A 16880-nucleotide genomic window follows, 5' to 3' on the forward strand; every position below is an offset into this window, starting at 1 on the left:
ATTTAAAATCAACAAAGTGAAAGACCATTTAGACCACTGGTGCCCATTCTTTTTGGCTTGTGATCCTAAGCCAAGCAATAGCTACTTGTAACCCTTCGTAAAAGTTTACTCAAAGAGATGTTCCCTTTAGATAGTTTAATTTGAACCCCTTATGGTTCCTCAGCACTTACAATATGAGGTGACTATCTCTCATTCGGTGAATATCTTTGCAGCGACGTTTGAGCCAAAATGGAGTCGTAGCACATATCACATATAATATTAATTATTAATTATTTACTCCATATTAGTTAAATGTTACCTAAAATGTTTAAATGAATAAAATCTATGAATTATTAGTCCCTGTCTAATATATATTTGTAAGATATATTTGTGAGGCTAGGTTTATGTTTTGTGTTTTAATTTTGCTTTTATAACAGTGCATGAAAAAATATACTCATTAAATCTTATTTGCGAATACTGTCTTGACAAACGACAGAAATTATTTAAAAAATGAAAGTAGTTTTAACATGCACACAAGATGAGTATCTTATACCCTGAGTTAAGACTCGTAGGCTGAATTTCTGATCAGGTTGCGTACAAATCTCTGATTGTCAAGTTGTAATGCCAACTATGGCATTAAATGGCCCTCTAACCGGTGGTGGAAAAAGTATTCAGATCATTTACTTAAGAAAAGTACCAATACAGTAACGTACAGCAATTACAGTACGGTGTATCGGTACACAGTATACGATAGTATTATCAGCTTAATTTAAACAACGTATTAAAAGTACAGCAGAAAATTGCCCCCAGTGAGCATTATATTATTATAGGAAGTATTGTAAGTTTTGCATTTCAGGTCATTTTATTCCTTCCAGTTTATTTTTTACTTTAATTTTTTTTTTTTTTTTTTTTTTTTTTTTTTTTTGATTCTTTGGAGATTTTGTTCAATTATTATGACACAAATTTAATCTCATAGTAAAATAAACATAACTAACCGTTGGGACGGTGTTGAGCCTGAGAGACTAAACTCAGGTCACAATAATCTCGTTGAACATGCAGCAGTGCTTGTGCGCATGCGGGGGTCAGGGTTGACAGTCGTGGAGAAGGAGTGCGGCGGCGGCGGCTAAGCTAACAGCAACCATCGCAACTAGCTACATGTGGAGGGTAAAACGGGAGGCATCCCCGACCCTTACTCTGTCAAAATCCCTCCTTTTTTACCCTAAACAACTGTAAAGTTCAGCCTCGTCGAAAATAAGGGATAATATCTGTTTACAATGAAAGGGTGAGTGTACGTTTTTGAGTCACGAATAAGTAGATTAGCACGAGTAAAGTTTTTTACAAGGGGAGGAGACGGCGAGGCTAAGCTAGCTGGCTAAGCTATTTTTATTCTGGTGTAGGATAAAAACAGCAAACGGCAGCGCCGCTACCGAAACAGTCTAGTCACGGATAGTCCCGTCAACTTAAGCTGATTGTCGGTTCATTTAAATCGCGTAGAAGCGGTGCTAACTAGCAAGCTACCGCCGGGAAGCTGAGTCAGTAAAGCCACTTCAGCTAAGCTAAACATGCAGACACTGGATCTCTGCAGCTCAAGTCATCTTAAAGTAGCCCAGCAAGTCAACTTTTCCTATAGACAAGCTTGTCAGTAAATGCTGGTCAGCTCTGTTACCGACACAGTTACACTTTGTGCCAGCTTGCTCGGTGAAACTTGATCTGCCAGTAAAAACACTAGCTGTGTCAGATGACATGAGGGGCGATTAACACTGAACTGTGGGTGTTCAGATAGTTTTGTATAGACGTGTGTGATGCTGGTACTGTACATTACTGCACATCCCAATGAAACAACAGCTTTTTTTGTATTTTTTGGGGGGTGGGGGTGTAGTCAATCCTATAAATACCACAGTGAACCCCTCAACCAGGCAAACTGGAGTGTTGTGTTTGGGCCGCTTACTTACAGATCCCCTCCAGACATGTTTAAGATGTATATGAAATACTCTACTTTGAATAATAATTTGTCTCTGATATCGTTTTCCCACCAAAAGAAGTTAAATTATTGTGTTATAATCCTTACCATGACATCTACTCCTTCTCACTCATTAAAAAAAACAAAAAAACAATCAGTTTAACTGCTGGACGCACCAAGTCTCCTATTTTGTTGTAAAGTCCATTCTCATTGTATGTGCACTGGAGGCTTCAAGTCTCCACATCACACCTGTGTAAGTTGAATATTGGATCATGATTGACTTCCAAACTATTTGTGATGTCACAAATCATGCTTGCCGGCCCAACTCTTAAAATCAGATTTTCAATGAGAGAAACTTTCCACTTTCAGCAGATGAATGTGAAAACAGCCTTCTAGTGTCAAAACTCTGTACGGTGAAGCTCAAACGTTCAACTGTAGTAACAAGAAGAAAAGCGTATTTTTGAGAGGAGGGGACTTTAAACACCAGGACAACACTGTGGCAGCTCACAGTGCTGTGGAGCAATAGCACAGCTTCCACCACTACTGGATTGGCAGTGGATTGATTTAAGGGTATTAAATAGGGGTGCAACTAACAATTATTTCAATTACTGATTAGTCGCTTGGTCTATAAAATGTCTCTTCATCTTTAAATAGCTTGTTTTGTCTGATCAAGAGTCCAAAATCTGAAGATGTTTGGTTTACAAGACGAAGAACAGCAGCAAATCCTCACAATTAAGAAGCTGCAACTGGTAATGTTGGGCGTTTTTGCTTGGAAAAATCTCAAACTACTTTTGATGATTACATTTGTGTTGATTTAATTTTCTGACAATCAGATCAACCAATCAATTAGTCATTTAATTGTTTCAGCTCTAAAATACACAACTTTTATAGAAAAAAAGAAACTGCATCCAGGTGGTGAGTTTGGAGGAAAAAAATTGCAAGAGCCCAGCAGCCTAATGTTAAATATCAATGTTAAAGTCTCAAGATGGTGCGGCTTGCTGTTGTTCGTCTTGCTCCTGCACAGTGGATCTTTAATGCATTTTGAGTCAGTTTATCCTGAATATAAATGTGTACCTCTTGTCAGCCATTTGACCGTTTTGCTCTTGTTCCAGTAGCCGGATCGAGCTGGGGGATGTTACGCCCCACAACATTAAGCAGTTGAAACGCCTGAACCAGGTCATCTTCCCTGTCAGCTACAACGACAAGTTTTACAAAGATGTGCTGGAAGTTGGAGAGCTTGCAAAGCTAGGTAAGAGACATCACTCATGTAACTTTCACACACGTAACTCTGAATAAATCCTTTTTGAAAAATCATGTTGCAAGTTCTTTATTATGATGATAGTGGGATGTTAATGAGAGTGAAGACACACAGAAATTAGTGGCAGGATCCAGGCCAGTAAATGAAATGCAAGGGACCCAATAACCATGTTAATAGAAAGTATTCTTTTAACTGCTCGATTTCCACACAAGTTTTTTGTCAAAGGATATGTGGAGGCCAATTCATGTGTTTCACAATATTTTTTTACATTTTTTCCTATACTGAGGCCAGTTACTGCACTGTCAACAAAACCTCAAATTTCCCCGCCCTCTGCTCTCTTGGCAGTCATTGCGTCTGAAATTATAATGAAGGAAGGGACCCCTGTCTGCTGCTGTTGTTTCAGCGTTGCTTGTTTTTTTTTTTTTTGTCTTGCAGCATACTTCAATGACATTGCAGTGGGAGCTGTGTGCTGCAGAGTGGACCACTCTCAGAACCAGAAGAGACTGTACATCATGACGCTCGGCTGTCTAGCGCCCTACCGTAGACTTGGAATTGGTAAGAGACTCTGCATCTCCAGGGGACTAAGAAACACCCCACTGTATTTTATGGCATTGTAGTGATCTAGCGGTGTTTTTATTTTTCACCAACTTTCATTTTGTCTTTGTCTCTCAAGGTACAAAGATGCTGAATCATGTGCTAAACATCTGTGAGAAGGATGGCACTTTTGACAACATTTACCTGTAAGTGTCTAAGGTGTACATGGAGTAAACTAAGGCTGCAGCTACTAGTTCTTTTCATTGTCAATTAATCAGATCTTTTTACGTTTTTTTTTTTTTTTTTTAGCTGATACTGATAAAACTCACTGATTTCTCTCAGCACTACAATAAACATAAATCCACATTAATCCTATTGTTAAATGTGACTTTTTACAATTAACTCGAGTTCTTTTTTTGCAGTCATGTGCAGATCAGCAATGAGTCAGCCATCGACTTTTACCAGAAGTTTGGCTTTGAAATCATCGAAACAAAAAAGAATTACTACAAGAGGATAGAGCCTGCAGATGCCCATGTGTTGCAGAAGAGCCTGCGCAGCCCATGTGCACCCCCCACCGGAGAGCTTCAGAAGGCAGAGTAGGGGCACAGCTTTCGGAAAGAGCACATATGTGCCCACCTCCACAGAAACAGAACTGTGACAAATGCCCCAGGGTCGACACATTCAACACTTTCTTCAAAGGACGCTAAAAAGAGAAAACAAATTTAAAGTACAAAAATTGCATTTATTTTGCAAAGGGGTCCCCTTTGATTTTTGCATTTTTTTTTTTTGCTCCCCTTTCCTCGTACACATAATTGAAAATGACAAAAATTCCAGTATCCAAAAGTGCTCCTATTGACACAGATGCCAACTTCAGACAGTTTTAGACCTGGTGGAGGGGGAGAGTGTGGTGTTTGCAAATCATACTGTTTGTGTTTGAGTTGTTTGTATGCGGTTATAAAGCTAACGGGGACATATCTATACTTTTGAGCAAAAGAAAACAGTTGGTTTGAAGCGGTAAAAGTGTTTGAAAGACCATCACTGACACACACACACACACACACACAGTCCCAGCTGGTCAGCTTGGAGTGACGCTTTGGGTTGTTTTCGTGGAGCAGTCACAACTCTATTCCCTTACCACCTGAACCCTGGGATTTATGGGAAATGAGTCTGACCAGTTTGTTGATATGTCATGTCCAGAGAGGGAATAGCAGAAATGCAACTCCCCTCGATACGGGCGTATGGAAGGCTGAACGGTTTTGAGGTGGTGGGAAGATGTGGTCACCACTCATAATTTCTGAATAACTTTATTTTCCAGGCTGTTTAATTTAATTCCCCTTCAACTGTTTCTGTTATTTTAATTTTTTACATCGAGATGGCAAATGGTTCAGAGATTCTCCTGGGTTTACTGCTTGGAGTGAAAACATTAAGAAATATTAAGGCATGAGAGAAGTTTCTCAGAAGGGCGCTCCACAGTGTCATGTGAGGGAAGTCCAAATAACATGTTTAGGATTGGATTTGGGCATTATTTTTCAGTAGTAAAATAAAGGTGTGTGAGGATGTGTGTCTTTAAACACATGGATGTGTTTAAAGACATCTTACCTTTAACACCTTTGGCACCTTATGTAGCCACTTTGCAGAAATGGTCTTCTCAAACTTCCTGCCTCAGTCAGCTTCATTTGAAGCTCAGCTGATAGTGTGGGAGTTTTTTGTTATGGTCTCTCAAACAGTGTATCACCCAGAGGAAGCTCTGACCCCTCTGCATGCAAGGAGAGTTGTGTCCTCTCCACTGTAGTATAAGCATGTTTTTCCTTTCTTTTGAAGAATTTTATCTTTTCTGGAGCTCTATATTGTAAGACTTTTTAACGTCTAAATAAAGGAATTACTATTTGCAGTAAATGTGTTACTAATTGTCTTCTTCTGTTCTATGTCCACGATGATTTATGAGCTAATTATCACAAGATTATAGTTGATAGTTAACTTAAAAACATTTCCTGCGAGAAATTTAACATGAATGTATAGCTCCATTCTGTGTAAACCCATCCTTGGATGTTGATTGGCTGAGACCTCCCGTATTTGAAATGCTATTGGCTGACAGCTCCCACAGAGCCCTCCTCTTTCTGCACCAAGTTAGATCTACAAAGATTGTTTTGAGAGATGAGTTGAGTTGAATGGCTTGCTAGCTAACAGTTAGCCTCCAATCTCTTTAACTTCTCGCAGGGACAGTCTCTAAAATGCGAGACTACAGGTGAGTGCCAACTACACTCCATTAGTAGCGTTTTAACAGCAGAACCGTGAATAAACCTGCCTCTGCTTTGTTTAATAATCATACCTTGTAGCGGAGCTAAGCTAGCTGTTAGCGAAAGAAAGCTAGGTTAGCTGGATAGGTAATAGCTCAGGTTGCTTGTTTGTGGCTGGTTAAGTGACGAGATACAACTATCTAAACATCGTTTTGTGTCGACACGTAAAGCAGAACTCTTAACTGTATGTGTGATTCTTTAATCATGCTTTAATAAAGATGTAATATGCAGCTAAATGAGTTTATGTTAGCTGTAAAGCTAGTAAATCTACACCAGCTTGTTGTAGTAGTTGAGGCTGTTATCTTAACAAGGCTTCTGATTTTATTTCTACTGTGACAACATTGCTGCAGACTTATTGTGCGTTATAGTCTAATGTTGTCTGATGTCATCGTGCTTATTAATATTGTATGTTTCATGTTGTTTATTTGCAGTACGGGCACGGAAGGGATGTGAGGTCCAGCTGGTGAATGTGTTGACTGGTCTAGTACCTTATCACACAGGCAACTGTTGGGACAGGATGCCAGAGATGACTGAAACTCAGACACCTGGTCGTAAACCTAAGTAAGAATGTCTGAATCGTCTGCTCGTCATTGCTGTCTTTAACCAAATTATCATTACAAGCACTTAAATTAATTTAATCATGCAGTCTCATTGAGATCAATACCTCTTTTCTCAAGAGAGACCTGAGAACAAGAAACAGTCATAAGAGCACAACCAGAACAACACATTTAACACAACCAACAAAGAATTAAGAAAAACAGTTACAAAAGTCAGAAAAATACATCAGATAATAAAGCTTTAACATCTGCAAGAGGAATCAAAGGGTTAAGTTTGAGGGCAGTTTGCAGTTCATTCCATCTAAAAGATGCATGAAACCAGTTCTGTTAATATTAGTGCGAACATGAGGGATTCTAAGGTTAAGTATTTACTGGATCATGTACTGTAGGTACTAGATTTAAATGAGAGGAGAGAAAAGATGTGAGGTAGTTTGGAAGCTTTAACAGTAGAGCTTCATAGATGAATATCATGAAATCCATCCAACCTTGTGATACAGAGGACAATGATGAATATGAAATTTGTCATTTGTGATGAAGCGTAATGTACTGTGATAAGCAGGGTTTAACTGCTGAAGTGATGATGGGGCAGCATGACAGTACAGAATATCTTCATAGTCAAGGACAGACATTAAGGTTGACTGCACAATAGGTTTATTGTTTGAGAAATACAGACAGCATCTGTAAATGTTGGTCATGGTCATGTATTCTGGAAATACCCCAAAATAACCAAATTCTGGGAAACAGTATGTACAACAATGAAAAAATATTAAAATACAATATTGCTATGGATATTTCTCTGCTGGACCTATAGAGCACAATGATGATTACCTGGTCAAAATATTAGTAGTGGCTTGTAAAAAGGGTAAATGGGGTAAAACTGACCCACCAACTTTGGACCAGTGGACACAGATAGTCGAGGAAATCTGTTTGATGGAAAAAGTGACACACATTGTGATACTGCAAGAAGCCCAAATGGAGAAAAATGGGAGAAATGGACATTATCCCAAAGGGAGGAAGTGACACTGTAGACTAAATGGAAATTGACAAAGATAATGACCTGATAGACATATATATTTCTGATTTGATCTATGGGTGTTTTCCCTGAGCAAGTGTTTGTTATTATTTTGCATATAATTATTTAAAAGAAAAAGAAAGCCTTTAATTCTATACAAGAAGCCTAGTTCATTTTTAAATTTTTGAGTTAAAAGTTGAATATGAATCTTGAATGATAGTACACAATTGCAATAAAAAGACATATTAACAATTATTTTATTTTTTGCAGAAAGAAGAAAAACAAAGAATCCCACAATGCAGGTGAACCTTGCTGCTTAGTGAACACTACTTTACTGTGGGGCATCAAATTAAATGTAACTGGGCATTAAGGTTTTGTTTTGTCTTTATTTAGTTGAGAGACACAGAAAAGAGAAGATCAATGCTGGGATTAACCGCATTGGTAATCTTCTGCCCTGTTCCCAGGCACTTAAACAGGTAAGAGACAAGTCGCCATACTGTTTTTCCTCATCAGCAGCCCATTATGATCAAATTGTTTTCTGTATAAGCTGCTGAGTTTATAGCCTGATAATCAGACTGAACTACTATTTTGTTTCACTTATTTAATATGGATATATATGTGAACCACAAGTATCCTTTTATGTGGCATATTCTGATATCAAACTTTTATCCTATTTAGAGTAAGAACATGATCTTGGACCAGGCTTTTCGCTACATCACTGAACTGAAGAAACAAAATGACACAATGCTTCTGGAAGGAGGGGATAAAGTCCAAGGTGAAGTTAAATAATCACACATTTGCAGCCAGGCACACCAGGAACCTCCCACAATTATACATTTATACATTGTGTCATTATGTGTATATGTCAGTATTGATTTATGAAAGAATGATTATATACAGGATGTTCACTTGATAGATCATTATGTGGTATGTGTGCTTGGTCTTGGTGCAGCTGAGGAGATCCGTCGACTGCGGCGTCAGTTGGAGGAGCTGCGGAAGGAGAGTGCTCACTACATCGAGCTCCTCAAAGCCCACGACATTAACCTTCTGGAAGACCCCACTATCCACTGGAAGGGCAAACAGCGATGTGCCAAGGTGGCAAAAGTGACTCCCACCCATCAACTCCCAAAGGGAATCATTGTCTATTCCAATGGCAACGTGATGTGCCCGGCAGGGAAGGAGACAAGCCCAGGAAAACAGCCTTCTGAAACATTAATTCTTCAGCCACCTTCTGAGGTCAGTGCCGGGTTAAGAGTTAATGGAGCCCTGCTGCAAGTTAATACCTCCTCTTCCACCCCTGCTCTTCTCCCTGGATCAACTGTCACTCCCGCCCAGTCTACGCCAGGCCTGAGAGTGGTAGAGCAGTGTGTGATTGAGAAACCGGCTGCACCCCCCACTCTGCCACCTTCTGTGTCTTACATCACCCTCCAGCTCCCTACAGTCACCACCGCCCTGCCCCAGCAACCTCAGCCTGCAGCCCCAGCCCAGACCCTGAACATAGCAGCTACTTCAGCCTCACAGATCCCCACTGAAAGCCCTGCTCCACCTGTGTCCAGCCTCACCACGCTAACACAGACTGTAACCACCTCTAGAGCAGCAGCCTCAGAGGTCTGCTCTTGGGTCACACAGGACACTGCCATCAGGAATGTAAGTTACACTGCTATCCCTAACAACCAAGCCCTTCTTAGGGCTGGGACAGCAGGCAGCACACAGACCACCTGGACAACACTGCAGATGGCAGGGAACACAGTGCAGCCAGTCTGCCAGAGTCTTCCCACCGCAGAGGTTAGCAACACCACCCAGGCTGTCCAGCAGGTGACTGTGTGTCCCATGGGCAACAAACCATCTGTTCAGCCCATTCAAATACAGATGCAACCTCATGTTTCTGTACAACAAGCACCCATTACAGCCCACATTCAAACGCAGCCCTTTCAGAGACCACCGCAGTTACGGCCAGCAATCCTGAATCAGGCACAGCCTGTCCTAGCCCCCCAAACTCAGTGTGCTGTTCTGCCCAAGCCAGCTGTGGTTGCTCACCCTGCCATCGTGTCACAACCCCAGTCTGCTGTACTCCAACCTGCATCACTGGTTCCCCATCCTCCGACAGCCCTCATTCCTCAGCCTCAACCCCTCCCTCAGCCAACCCTGGTGCCTCAGCCACAGGCCACTGTGCTGCCCCTTCTTCAGACCATGCAGGTGCTGCAGGTCAATCCAACTGGAGGAACAGCCTCAGGGGTAACAGCGCCACAAAACACTAACAACAACAACCCAAGTGTGGTCATCCTGCAGCAGGCCAATGCCTGCCCTACACAGTCGGTTATAAGGGAGGAAGTAACCAATCAGACACCCTGTCAGCATATTGTAATCATCCAGGCACCCAATCAGGCTGCACCTGCCCCTCAAAATCCTCAGGTCGGCATGGTGCCTGCTGCTGTGCCCGCTGCAGTACCTGCTTTGTCCACTCAAATACCTACAACCAGCAGTTCAACGTCTGCCACTTCCTTACAAAGTGTTGGGGGAAAGCAGCTGGTGCATATTCTCCCACGCCCTGTTCAGCCTCAAATGAACCATCCTCTGCAGGTCACCCAGGCATCCGCTTCCCCAACGGTTCCTCCAACCCCACAGACTATCACTGTGAACGGCCAGGTGTTTGCCCTGCAGCCCATGAAGACCTCTGAAAAAGCCAACTCCCAGGGTGGCCAGAGTACACTACAGCTGGTCCAGCCCACCACCACTGAGGAACCAACTACTAATGTGGCCCTCAACAGTTTAGGGGCCCTCAGCAGTCTCAACCAGAGCATCTCTCAGGGCCTTCCACTTACCATTTCTAGCCAGAACAATGGTCAACCTCCAGCTGCTCCATCATCAGTTACCCAGCAGAAGCAGCAACAACCTCCTGCTCCAGCGCCCCTCCCTGTAACCACACTTGCTCTACCTGTGAGGCAATTGCAGGTCCCTTGTTTGAGCCCAGTGAAATCAGGGCTGGTGGTTAATGCCTCTAAGGCTTCAGGAAAGAGGCTTCGCACAGCTGTCAATACAAAGAGGTTAACAGCTAAAAGGACCAAACCAGCCAAGAAGAAAGAGCTCAGTCAGGTGCAGCCTGCTGTTGCTGTTTCAGCTAAGCCCGTGGCTGCTGCAGGAGAAGATCAGACGGTTACAGTGTCGCAATGCTCAACTGTAAAAGTCACAGACATTACCCCCACTTGTACCACAGCTGTCACAACGACAGATTGCAGTGGAGCTATTGGAAATGTCACTTCTGCACAAACAACACAGAAAATGATTGTGTGTAGTTCATCTAGCGGGCCGACTGTATTTAGCCAATCCCACACACAGAGCAAAAGCTCTGGCAGTGCAACTCAGAGTGATGTTTTATTCAGTCATACAAACACTAGTGGTATGGCAACTGCAGTTACAACTGTTAGTGCCACATCAGTCAAGCCATCAGTTAGTACAACTGTGGCCATTGAGAGTAAATCTGCTGTAGAATCTGGCAACAACTCAACTGTAACCAAACTCTCTGTGTCAGAGGTGAAACAGCTAACCACCAGTACAGCAACTAGCACAACACAAAGTAAGTCAGCCGCTACCTCTGCTGTTTCTAGACAGAGTAGATCTGTGGTCAGTTCCGCAGGTGCCGCTGAGGCTCAGTACACTTCCACCACTGTTTCAACTGCATGTCTGACTCCAGTCTGCACCACAGCCACTGCAGCAGTATCGTTAAACCAGGCTACCCAACCACCGTCAGTATGTCATAACCAGGGATCTAATACCCAAGATCCTCCTTCCTGTAATAAACCTGATTCTCAGCCCATCATTTCACCCTCTGTGTCCACAACTGTAGCAGTCTCATCCGTTGCACCAACTTTTTCTGCAGCCCATAGCTCCGTTACAGCCCCTACAACAAGTTCAGAGTTCAGGAAAAGGGTCACAACCACTAGAGCTCCAACACAGCAGACTGTTGTGAACATGCCCATTCTCCCCCCCTGCCATCCTGCTGAAGTCAAACCACCCCAGCCCCCTGTAAGGAACAGTGAGGTTCAAGATGGAAGACACTCCGCAGCAGCAGAGAAAGAGGGCTTGGTGGCAGCCACGTCTGACACTCCTTCTAGGAAGGATTTTGTCCCGTCTCAACAGGTGTACACTAACCTAGATGATCAAACTATAGAGCACCCTATGACATCTATCAGACAGACAGATTCTCCCATGTCTACAGGGGCTGGGGGAGGCAGAGGGTTCTCTGTGGCATCCATGCTTCCCCAGGGTCACAGTATTAGTGCGTCATCTGGCTCCTTTGGAACATTTACATTCACGTCTGAACAGGCAGAGATGCTGGCTTTGGCCATGCTAGAACAGGACAGTCCTGGGAGGAGGACTGGAGGGTGCTCTGGGGAAAACACTGCTCCAACAAACCCCACCACTGCCACATGGGAGCCCCCAAAAACTTCAACAGTGTCTAGTAGTAAAGAAAGAGGCTCAGCTGGACAACAGCAAGCTAAAGTGACTAAACCCTTGGACACAGTAACTGTTAAACCCGCAGTCCAGGTATCTGTCAGAGGACAGGTTGGGGAGGGGTCTGTCAGTGGGCCCAGCGGAAGCAGACATCCACAAAACTCATCTCATCTCATCTCATACTCCCAGTCTCAGTCTCTCAGCTCCTCTCAGAGTGGCACCGTGGCTAGCCTCAGTGTAAACAACCTAATCAGACCCAGCTCCAATCAGCAGCCCTATCCCGGCTCTCCCAGTCTGGCTGGCCAACAGGGCTCAGTTCCCTCACCTGTGGGGACCTCAGCCCACATATCCCAACCCTCAAACAATGCACTCTCACCCTGCTCAGGTGCAGCTCAGCTGAATGAGTACACCCCTATAAAAACTGCATTAATGAGGGCTCAGGCTGGAGCTGGTGTGGTTGAGCGACAAGTGAAGATCATCTCCAAGCGGCAGGCCCAGGAGGAGGTGATGCTAAACACTGGAAAACGGCCCAAGCCTTGCCCTCCAGCAGCTACCACTGTTAGCCATATGGACGTAAAAGCACCAGATCACAGCCAGATGATGGTGGGACAGCTGCCCCCCACCTCCTCAGCCATAATGACAAGGATTAATTCTGAAGGTGGGGGTCCCCTCTTCTCCACAAACTCTTTCATGAGCCCTGTGGTTCGGCCCACAGATGGCCACTGCCCTCCTCAAGGACCCCCTGAGCAGAACCAGCCAGGGGTCCTTCATCTGCCCCAGGGTCATCCACAGCATGCTGCAACTCAGCCTGGCCAGCATCTGGGAGGGAACCTTTACATGAAACAGCAGCAGCAAGAACAACAGAGACACCATCTGTATCATTTACAACACCACCTGACACAGCCTGACCCTGCACAGCGGCACTCACTACACCAGAGGGCGCTTCAGCAGCAGCAGCAGGAGCAGCAGCAGTCGCATGTGCAGAAGAAGCGGAGTCTTGTCAGAGGCAATCAGACTGGTTCGCCTGCTGGCCTGCAACCGAAGCAACATCACCTGGAAAAGTCTGGAGTTCAGCAGCAGCACTCACATCAACAGCAACAGACTCAGCATCAACAGCACACACAGCAGCAGCAGCAGTCACAGCAGCATCCACAACAGTCACACCAACAATCACAACAGCATCAGCAACCAACCCAACACCAACAATCTCAGCACCAACAACACCAACAACAGACACATCAACAGCAGCCACAGACGCAGCATCAACAACACCAACAGCAGCAGCAGCAGTTACAGCAGCAGCAGAGCTCTCACTCCAGACACCAGCAGCATCTTCAGCAGCAGATCCAGCAGCAACAGCAGCACTTTAGGCACCAGGAGAAAAGCTGTGAAGCCCAGGCAGCAGGACCCAGGGCCCACCACAGCAGCCACCTGGCCCAGCAGGAGCACCTCAAGGTTGGTAGCGTCACATGATGCAGAATATGACAGTATGACTTTGTTTGTTCGTTCTGTTAAGCTGGCTGCATTTTCTATTGCCAAAATAATATAGGATGTATTTGATAAACAACTAGTTGAACCAACTTTTATTATATAACTAACAGAAAATGCAGCAAGTATACATTTAAAATTGATAGTCATTTATCAGGTAAAGTTTACTAAGCATTGGCTGTTCACAACTTAACAACTGCATTAAGTAGCGTGACTTCTTTCTTGGTGTGATGTCACAAAATAAACTAAATACTAGTAACTTGTGAGGGACACTTGTAATTACTTCTGATATTTTCTTAAATAAATTATTACGTGATTTAAAATTAAAGTAATTATAAAACCTCAGCAGTGACATTTCTGTCAGTACAGTCTTCCAGGGTAAAAGTTCAAACTGGTGGGTAAATTTGTCATACTATTGGACACTGTGGCCAATAACAGCATTTCTCTTACACAGACGTAGCTGTAGCATCTTATATTTACACTGTTGTAGCATGAAAATCCCTAAAAACAGAAGAGGTTAGAACTATTTTAAAGTTAAACCCACTTAAATTATTGTAATACCTGGTCGGCTGTCATTACATTTAATTTATACTATTTTGAATTTACACTGTGTCTGGAAACTGTCAGGGGAAAATATTTAAACAAGACGTTAAAGTAGGCAAACCTCATCTCTGAAGCACTCATTCATGCTTTTGGATGGGTGGGTCTCTCCAGGTCAGATGACTAATGCAGTTAAAGTTGATTGATTGATTGATTGATGATATTCATTGATAAATCAGGCTTGTGTTCGGAAGTAACATCTTGACTTTTTCTCCTCCTCCTCCTCAGTCTGGTCAGGACCATAATGCTATGCAGAGGATGATGAGCTCTAGAACTCTGGAGCAGCAGCTCATCTCTCCTTCCAGTAATCCTGTGTCCCGATCGTCTGATCTGGCCTGTGCGCCGTCACGCCAGGAACGCCACCGTGTTTCCAACTACTCTGCGGAGGCACTCATTGGTAAAAGCTCCACTAGTGGTGAACAGCAGCAGCGCATGGGTCTTCATCTTCAGCCTGGCCGTGGTGCCACCCAGGAGCAACCAGACCTCCGGGGTTACCTGGACACATCACGTGGGAAGGCCAACATTGCACACAACCCACAGAACCGCCTGCCCTCAGACCATCCAGGGTCTGCCGATGTTCAACGGGTGTCTGAGTGCCCACCTTTCAAGGCCATGGGTGGAGGAGCAGGAGCACATCAACTCAGTGGTTTTGAGGCACAGGTGTCTCGTGGAAGTGACATGGCCCCTAAGTCGGTGCCTCCCTCCCAGAGGGGACCTCAGGGGCAGCAGCAGGGCGGGTTCAGGATGGGTGTTGGCCCTCCAGCAGATGGCAGGAACCGTGGCGGCTACACTGGAGTTCATCTCGGCTCACAGGGAGTACAGGTTGGACCGGCGCTGCCCCGGGAGCAGGAAGGTTGTCATCAGAGTTTCATGCAAAGTCTCCTTTCCCCCCACTTACCTGAGCAGAGCAACCACCAACGAGCAGTGCAGTGCTGCCCCCCAGTCAGCATGGAGTACAGCTGCGTGCCCGGAAGCTCTGCAGCAGACATACAGGCCAAGGCCTCCAGCCCCAGTGTGCCCCAGACCCAGAAGGCCCCAGCTATGCGTCTTGGAGAGGGCAACAAGGGCCACATTTCTCAGGTCAATAGTAACATGCATGGTGTGCGAGCAGGTCTCCCCCATCCTCCAACCCCACACAGCAGCTCTGAGCCAGGCCGCTCCTCTGCCCCTTCCAGACCGCCCACTGCTGTTAGCCAGCACTCTCGTCACATCACCCGCGATACTCAGCCCACTAAGCTGAGACCTGGCGACCGGCCTCGATCAGGTACTCTGAGATCAAGTAACCCCTTTGAACCTGAGGGCCACCTGCCTCTGCCCTCTGGAGGAGGGGTGTTGCTGAGCAGGCCGCAGTCTGGAGGGGAGGCACGGCGCAGCACTATTGTTCGCTTTATGGCAGATAGTGCTCAGGTTCCAACCGACAACAACCTGGTTCCTGACCAACACCTTGCGCAGAACTTTGGTTTCCCCTTTATTCCAGAGGGAGGGATGAATCCTCCACCTCCCATCAATGCTAACTCCACATTCATCCCTCCAGTCAGCCAGCCCAACGCCTCCCGTACGCCGTCCCTTCTGCCTGTGGAGCCCCAGAACACTTTACCCTCCTTCTATCCTTCCTATTCTCCAGCTGCCCATCCCAGCCTCCCCAGCGATGTCACCCTCCAATACTTTCCCAACCAAATGTTCACCAGCCCAAGTGCAGACAAGGGTAGCGCTCCTCCGCTCAACAACCGCTTCGGCTCTATCCTTTCCCCGCCTCGCCCTGTGGGTTTTGGCCAGGCCAGCTTCCCCCTGCTCCCAGATATGCCCCCTATGCCTATCGCCAACTCGTCTGGAATCACCCCGCACATATCCAACTTCAGCCTCACTTCTCTGTTCCCTGAGATCGCCACAGGCATGCCCACTGATGGCTCGGCCATGCCTATGTCTCCCCTGCTGTCTCTCTCCAACACGTCAGCTGCCGACTCTGGCAAGCAGCCCAACCGTCCTGCCCACAACATCAGCCACATTCTGGGCCATGACGGCAGCTCGGCTGTGTGAGGAGAGCTCCTGCTGCATTTTCAACGCCATGGTTGGCTGGTGTTCTGGAGGGAAGAGTTTAATTATAAGTTTGAGATTTATTGTTCTTTTTAATGTTCAGAACGTGGTGGTGAAGCACCTGATGAATGGTTTCTAGGTTAAAATGACACACCAAGGAAGTTTGGTGGTGATTTGTTGTTTACATATTCACTCAATTTCAATCTCAAATTTGTTCCTTTGGCATATGTATGATGTCATTGTTATAATTTGTAATATTTCAAAACTCTTTTGTTTATAAGGGGACATGGAAATGTGGTCCTTTTAAGCTTTTTGTTTGAAATGTTGGTTAAACCAGCTGTTTGGTAGTAAAACAAAATCTAATTTAGGTTTAGAACTTGAATTCAATGTATTCTCTGTGATTTAAGAAACCCTCTGCACAGTTACCTACCAATGTAATTTACTAACTTATATCAGGTTGTTCTGTACAGAATGTTTTTTTCCAAGAGATATTTTGTAAATACCAATGTTTCATATCAGAATTGTTAGATTATGTATGTATTTGTAAATAGAAAATTGATTAATAAAGTTTATAAGGAGAACTTTGTATTTGCTGCCAACTGGAGATGTGTGTGCATGTGCGTGTGCATGCGCGTTTTTGTTTTCTCATTGGGACCTTTTCCAGTATAAATCCCAACCTTGTCAGGATCAATAGTCCAAAGTCCAATAG

General features: G+C 44.7%; 2 protein-coding genes across 3 annotated transcripts; both read left to right on the forward strand.

The window, feature by feature from the left end:
- Window positions 1-1059: 1059 nt before the first annotated feature.
- On the forward strand, window positions 1060-5627 carry naa50 (N-alpha-acetyltransferase 50, NatE catalytic subunit). Of its 2 annotated transcripts, none has more exons than XM_067577886.1 (5): window positions 1060-1261; window positions 3052-3188; window positions 3633-3752; window positions 3871-3937; window positions 4154-5627. In XM_067577886.1, the coding sequence occupies exons 1-5, from the start codon at window positions 1254-1256 to the stop codon at window positions 4329-4331; spliced, it is 510 nt and encodes a 169-aa protein (XP_067433987.1). In that variant the 5' UTR covers window positions 1060-1253; the 3' UTR covers window positions 4332-5627. The 2 variants fall into 2 exon arrangements, with proteins under 2 accessions (XP_067433987.1, XP_067433988.1); XM_067577887.1 differs by having other exon boundaries at window positions 3055-3188.
- Window positions 5628-6462: 835 nt separating this feature from the next.
- On the forward strand, window positions 6463-16757 carry LOC137173681 (basic helix-loop-helix domain-containing protein USF3). The gene is made up of 6 exons (XM_067578645.1): window positions 6463-6589; window positions 7868-7899; window positions 7991-8073; window positions 8276-8372; window positions 8550-13504; window positions 14366-16757. Exons 1-6 carry the CDS (start codon window positions 6546-6548, stop codon window positions 16172-16174), a joined length of 7020 nt encoding a protein of 2339 aa, XP_067434746.1. The 5' UTR covers window positions 6463-6545; the 3' UTR covers window positions 16175-16757.
- The last annotated feature ends 123 nt before the right edge of the window (window positions 16758-16880 follow it).

Source organism: Thunnus thynnus, chromosome 21 (assembly GCF_963924715.1).
Source record: "Thunnus thynnus chromosome 21, fThuThy2.1, whole genome shotgun sequence".
Taxonomy (NCBI): Eukaryota; Metazoa; Chordata; class Actinopteri; order Scombriformes; family Scombridae; genus Thunnus; species Thunnus thynnus.

Excerpts from the sequence above, each read along its gene's own strand:
- naa50 (XM_067577886.1), top strand. Across the intron at positions 3,189-3,632 it reads TGGAGAGCTTGCAAAGCTAG|CATACTTCAATGACATTGCA; the intron begins GTAAGAGACATC and ends TTTGTCTTGCAG. Across the intron at positions 3,753-3,870 it reads CTACCGTAGACTTGGAATTG|GTACAAAGATGCTGAATCAT; the intron begins GTAAGAGACTCT and ends TTGTCTCTCAAG.
- LOC137173681 (XM_067578645.1), top strand. The coding sequence starts at position 6,546 with ATGCCAGAGATGACTGAAACTCAGACACCTGGTCGTAAACCTAA. Across the intron at positions 7,900-7,990 it reads CAAAGAATCCCACAATGCAG|TTGAGAGACACAGAAAAGAG; the intron begins GTGAACCTTGCT and ends GTCTTTATTTAG. Across the intron at positions 13,505-14,365 it reads CCCAGCAGGAGCACCTCAAG|TCTGGTCAGGACCATAATGC; the intron begins GTTGGTAGCGTC and ends CCTCCTCCTCAG.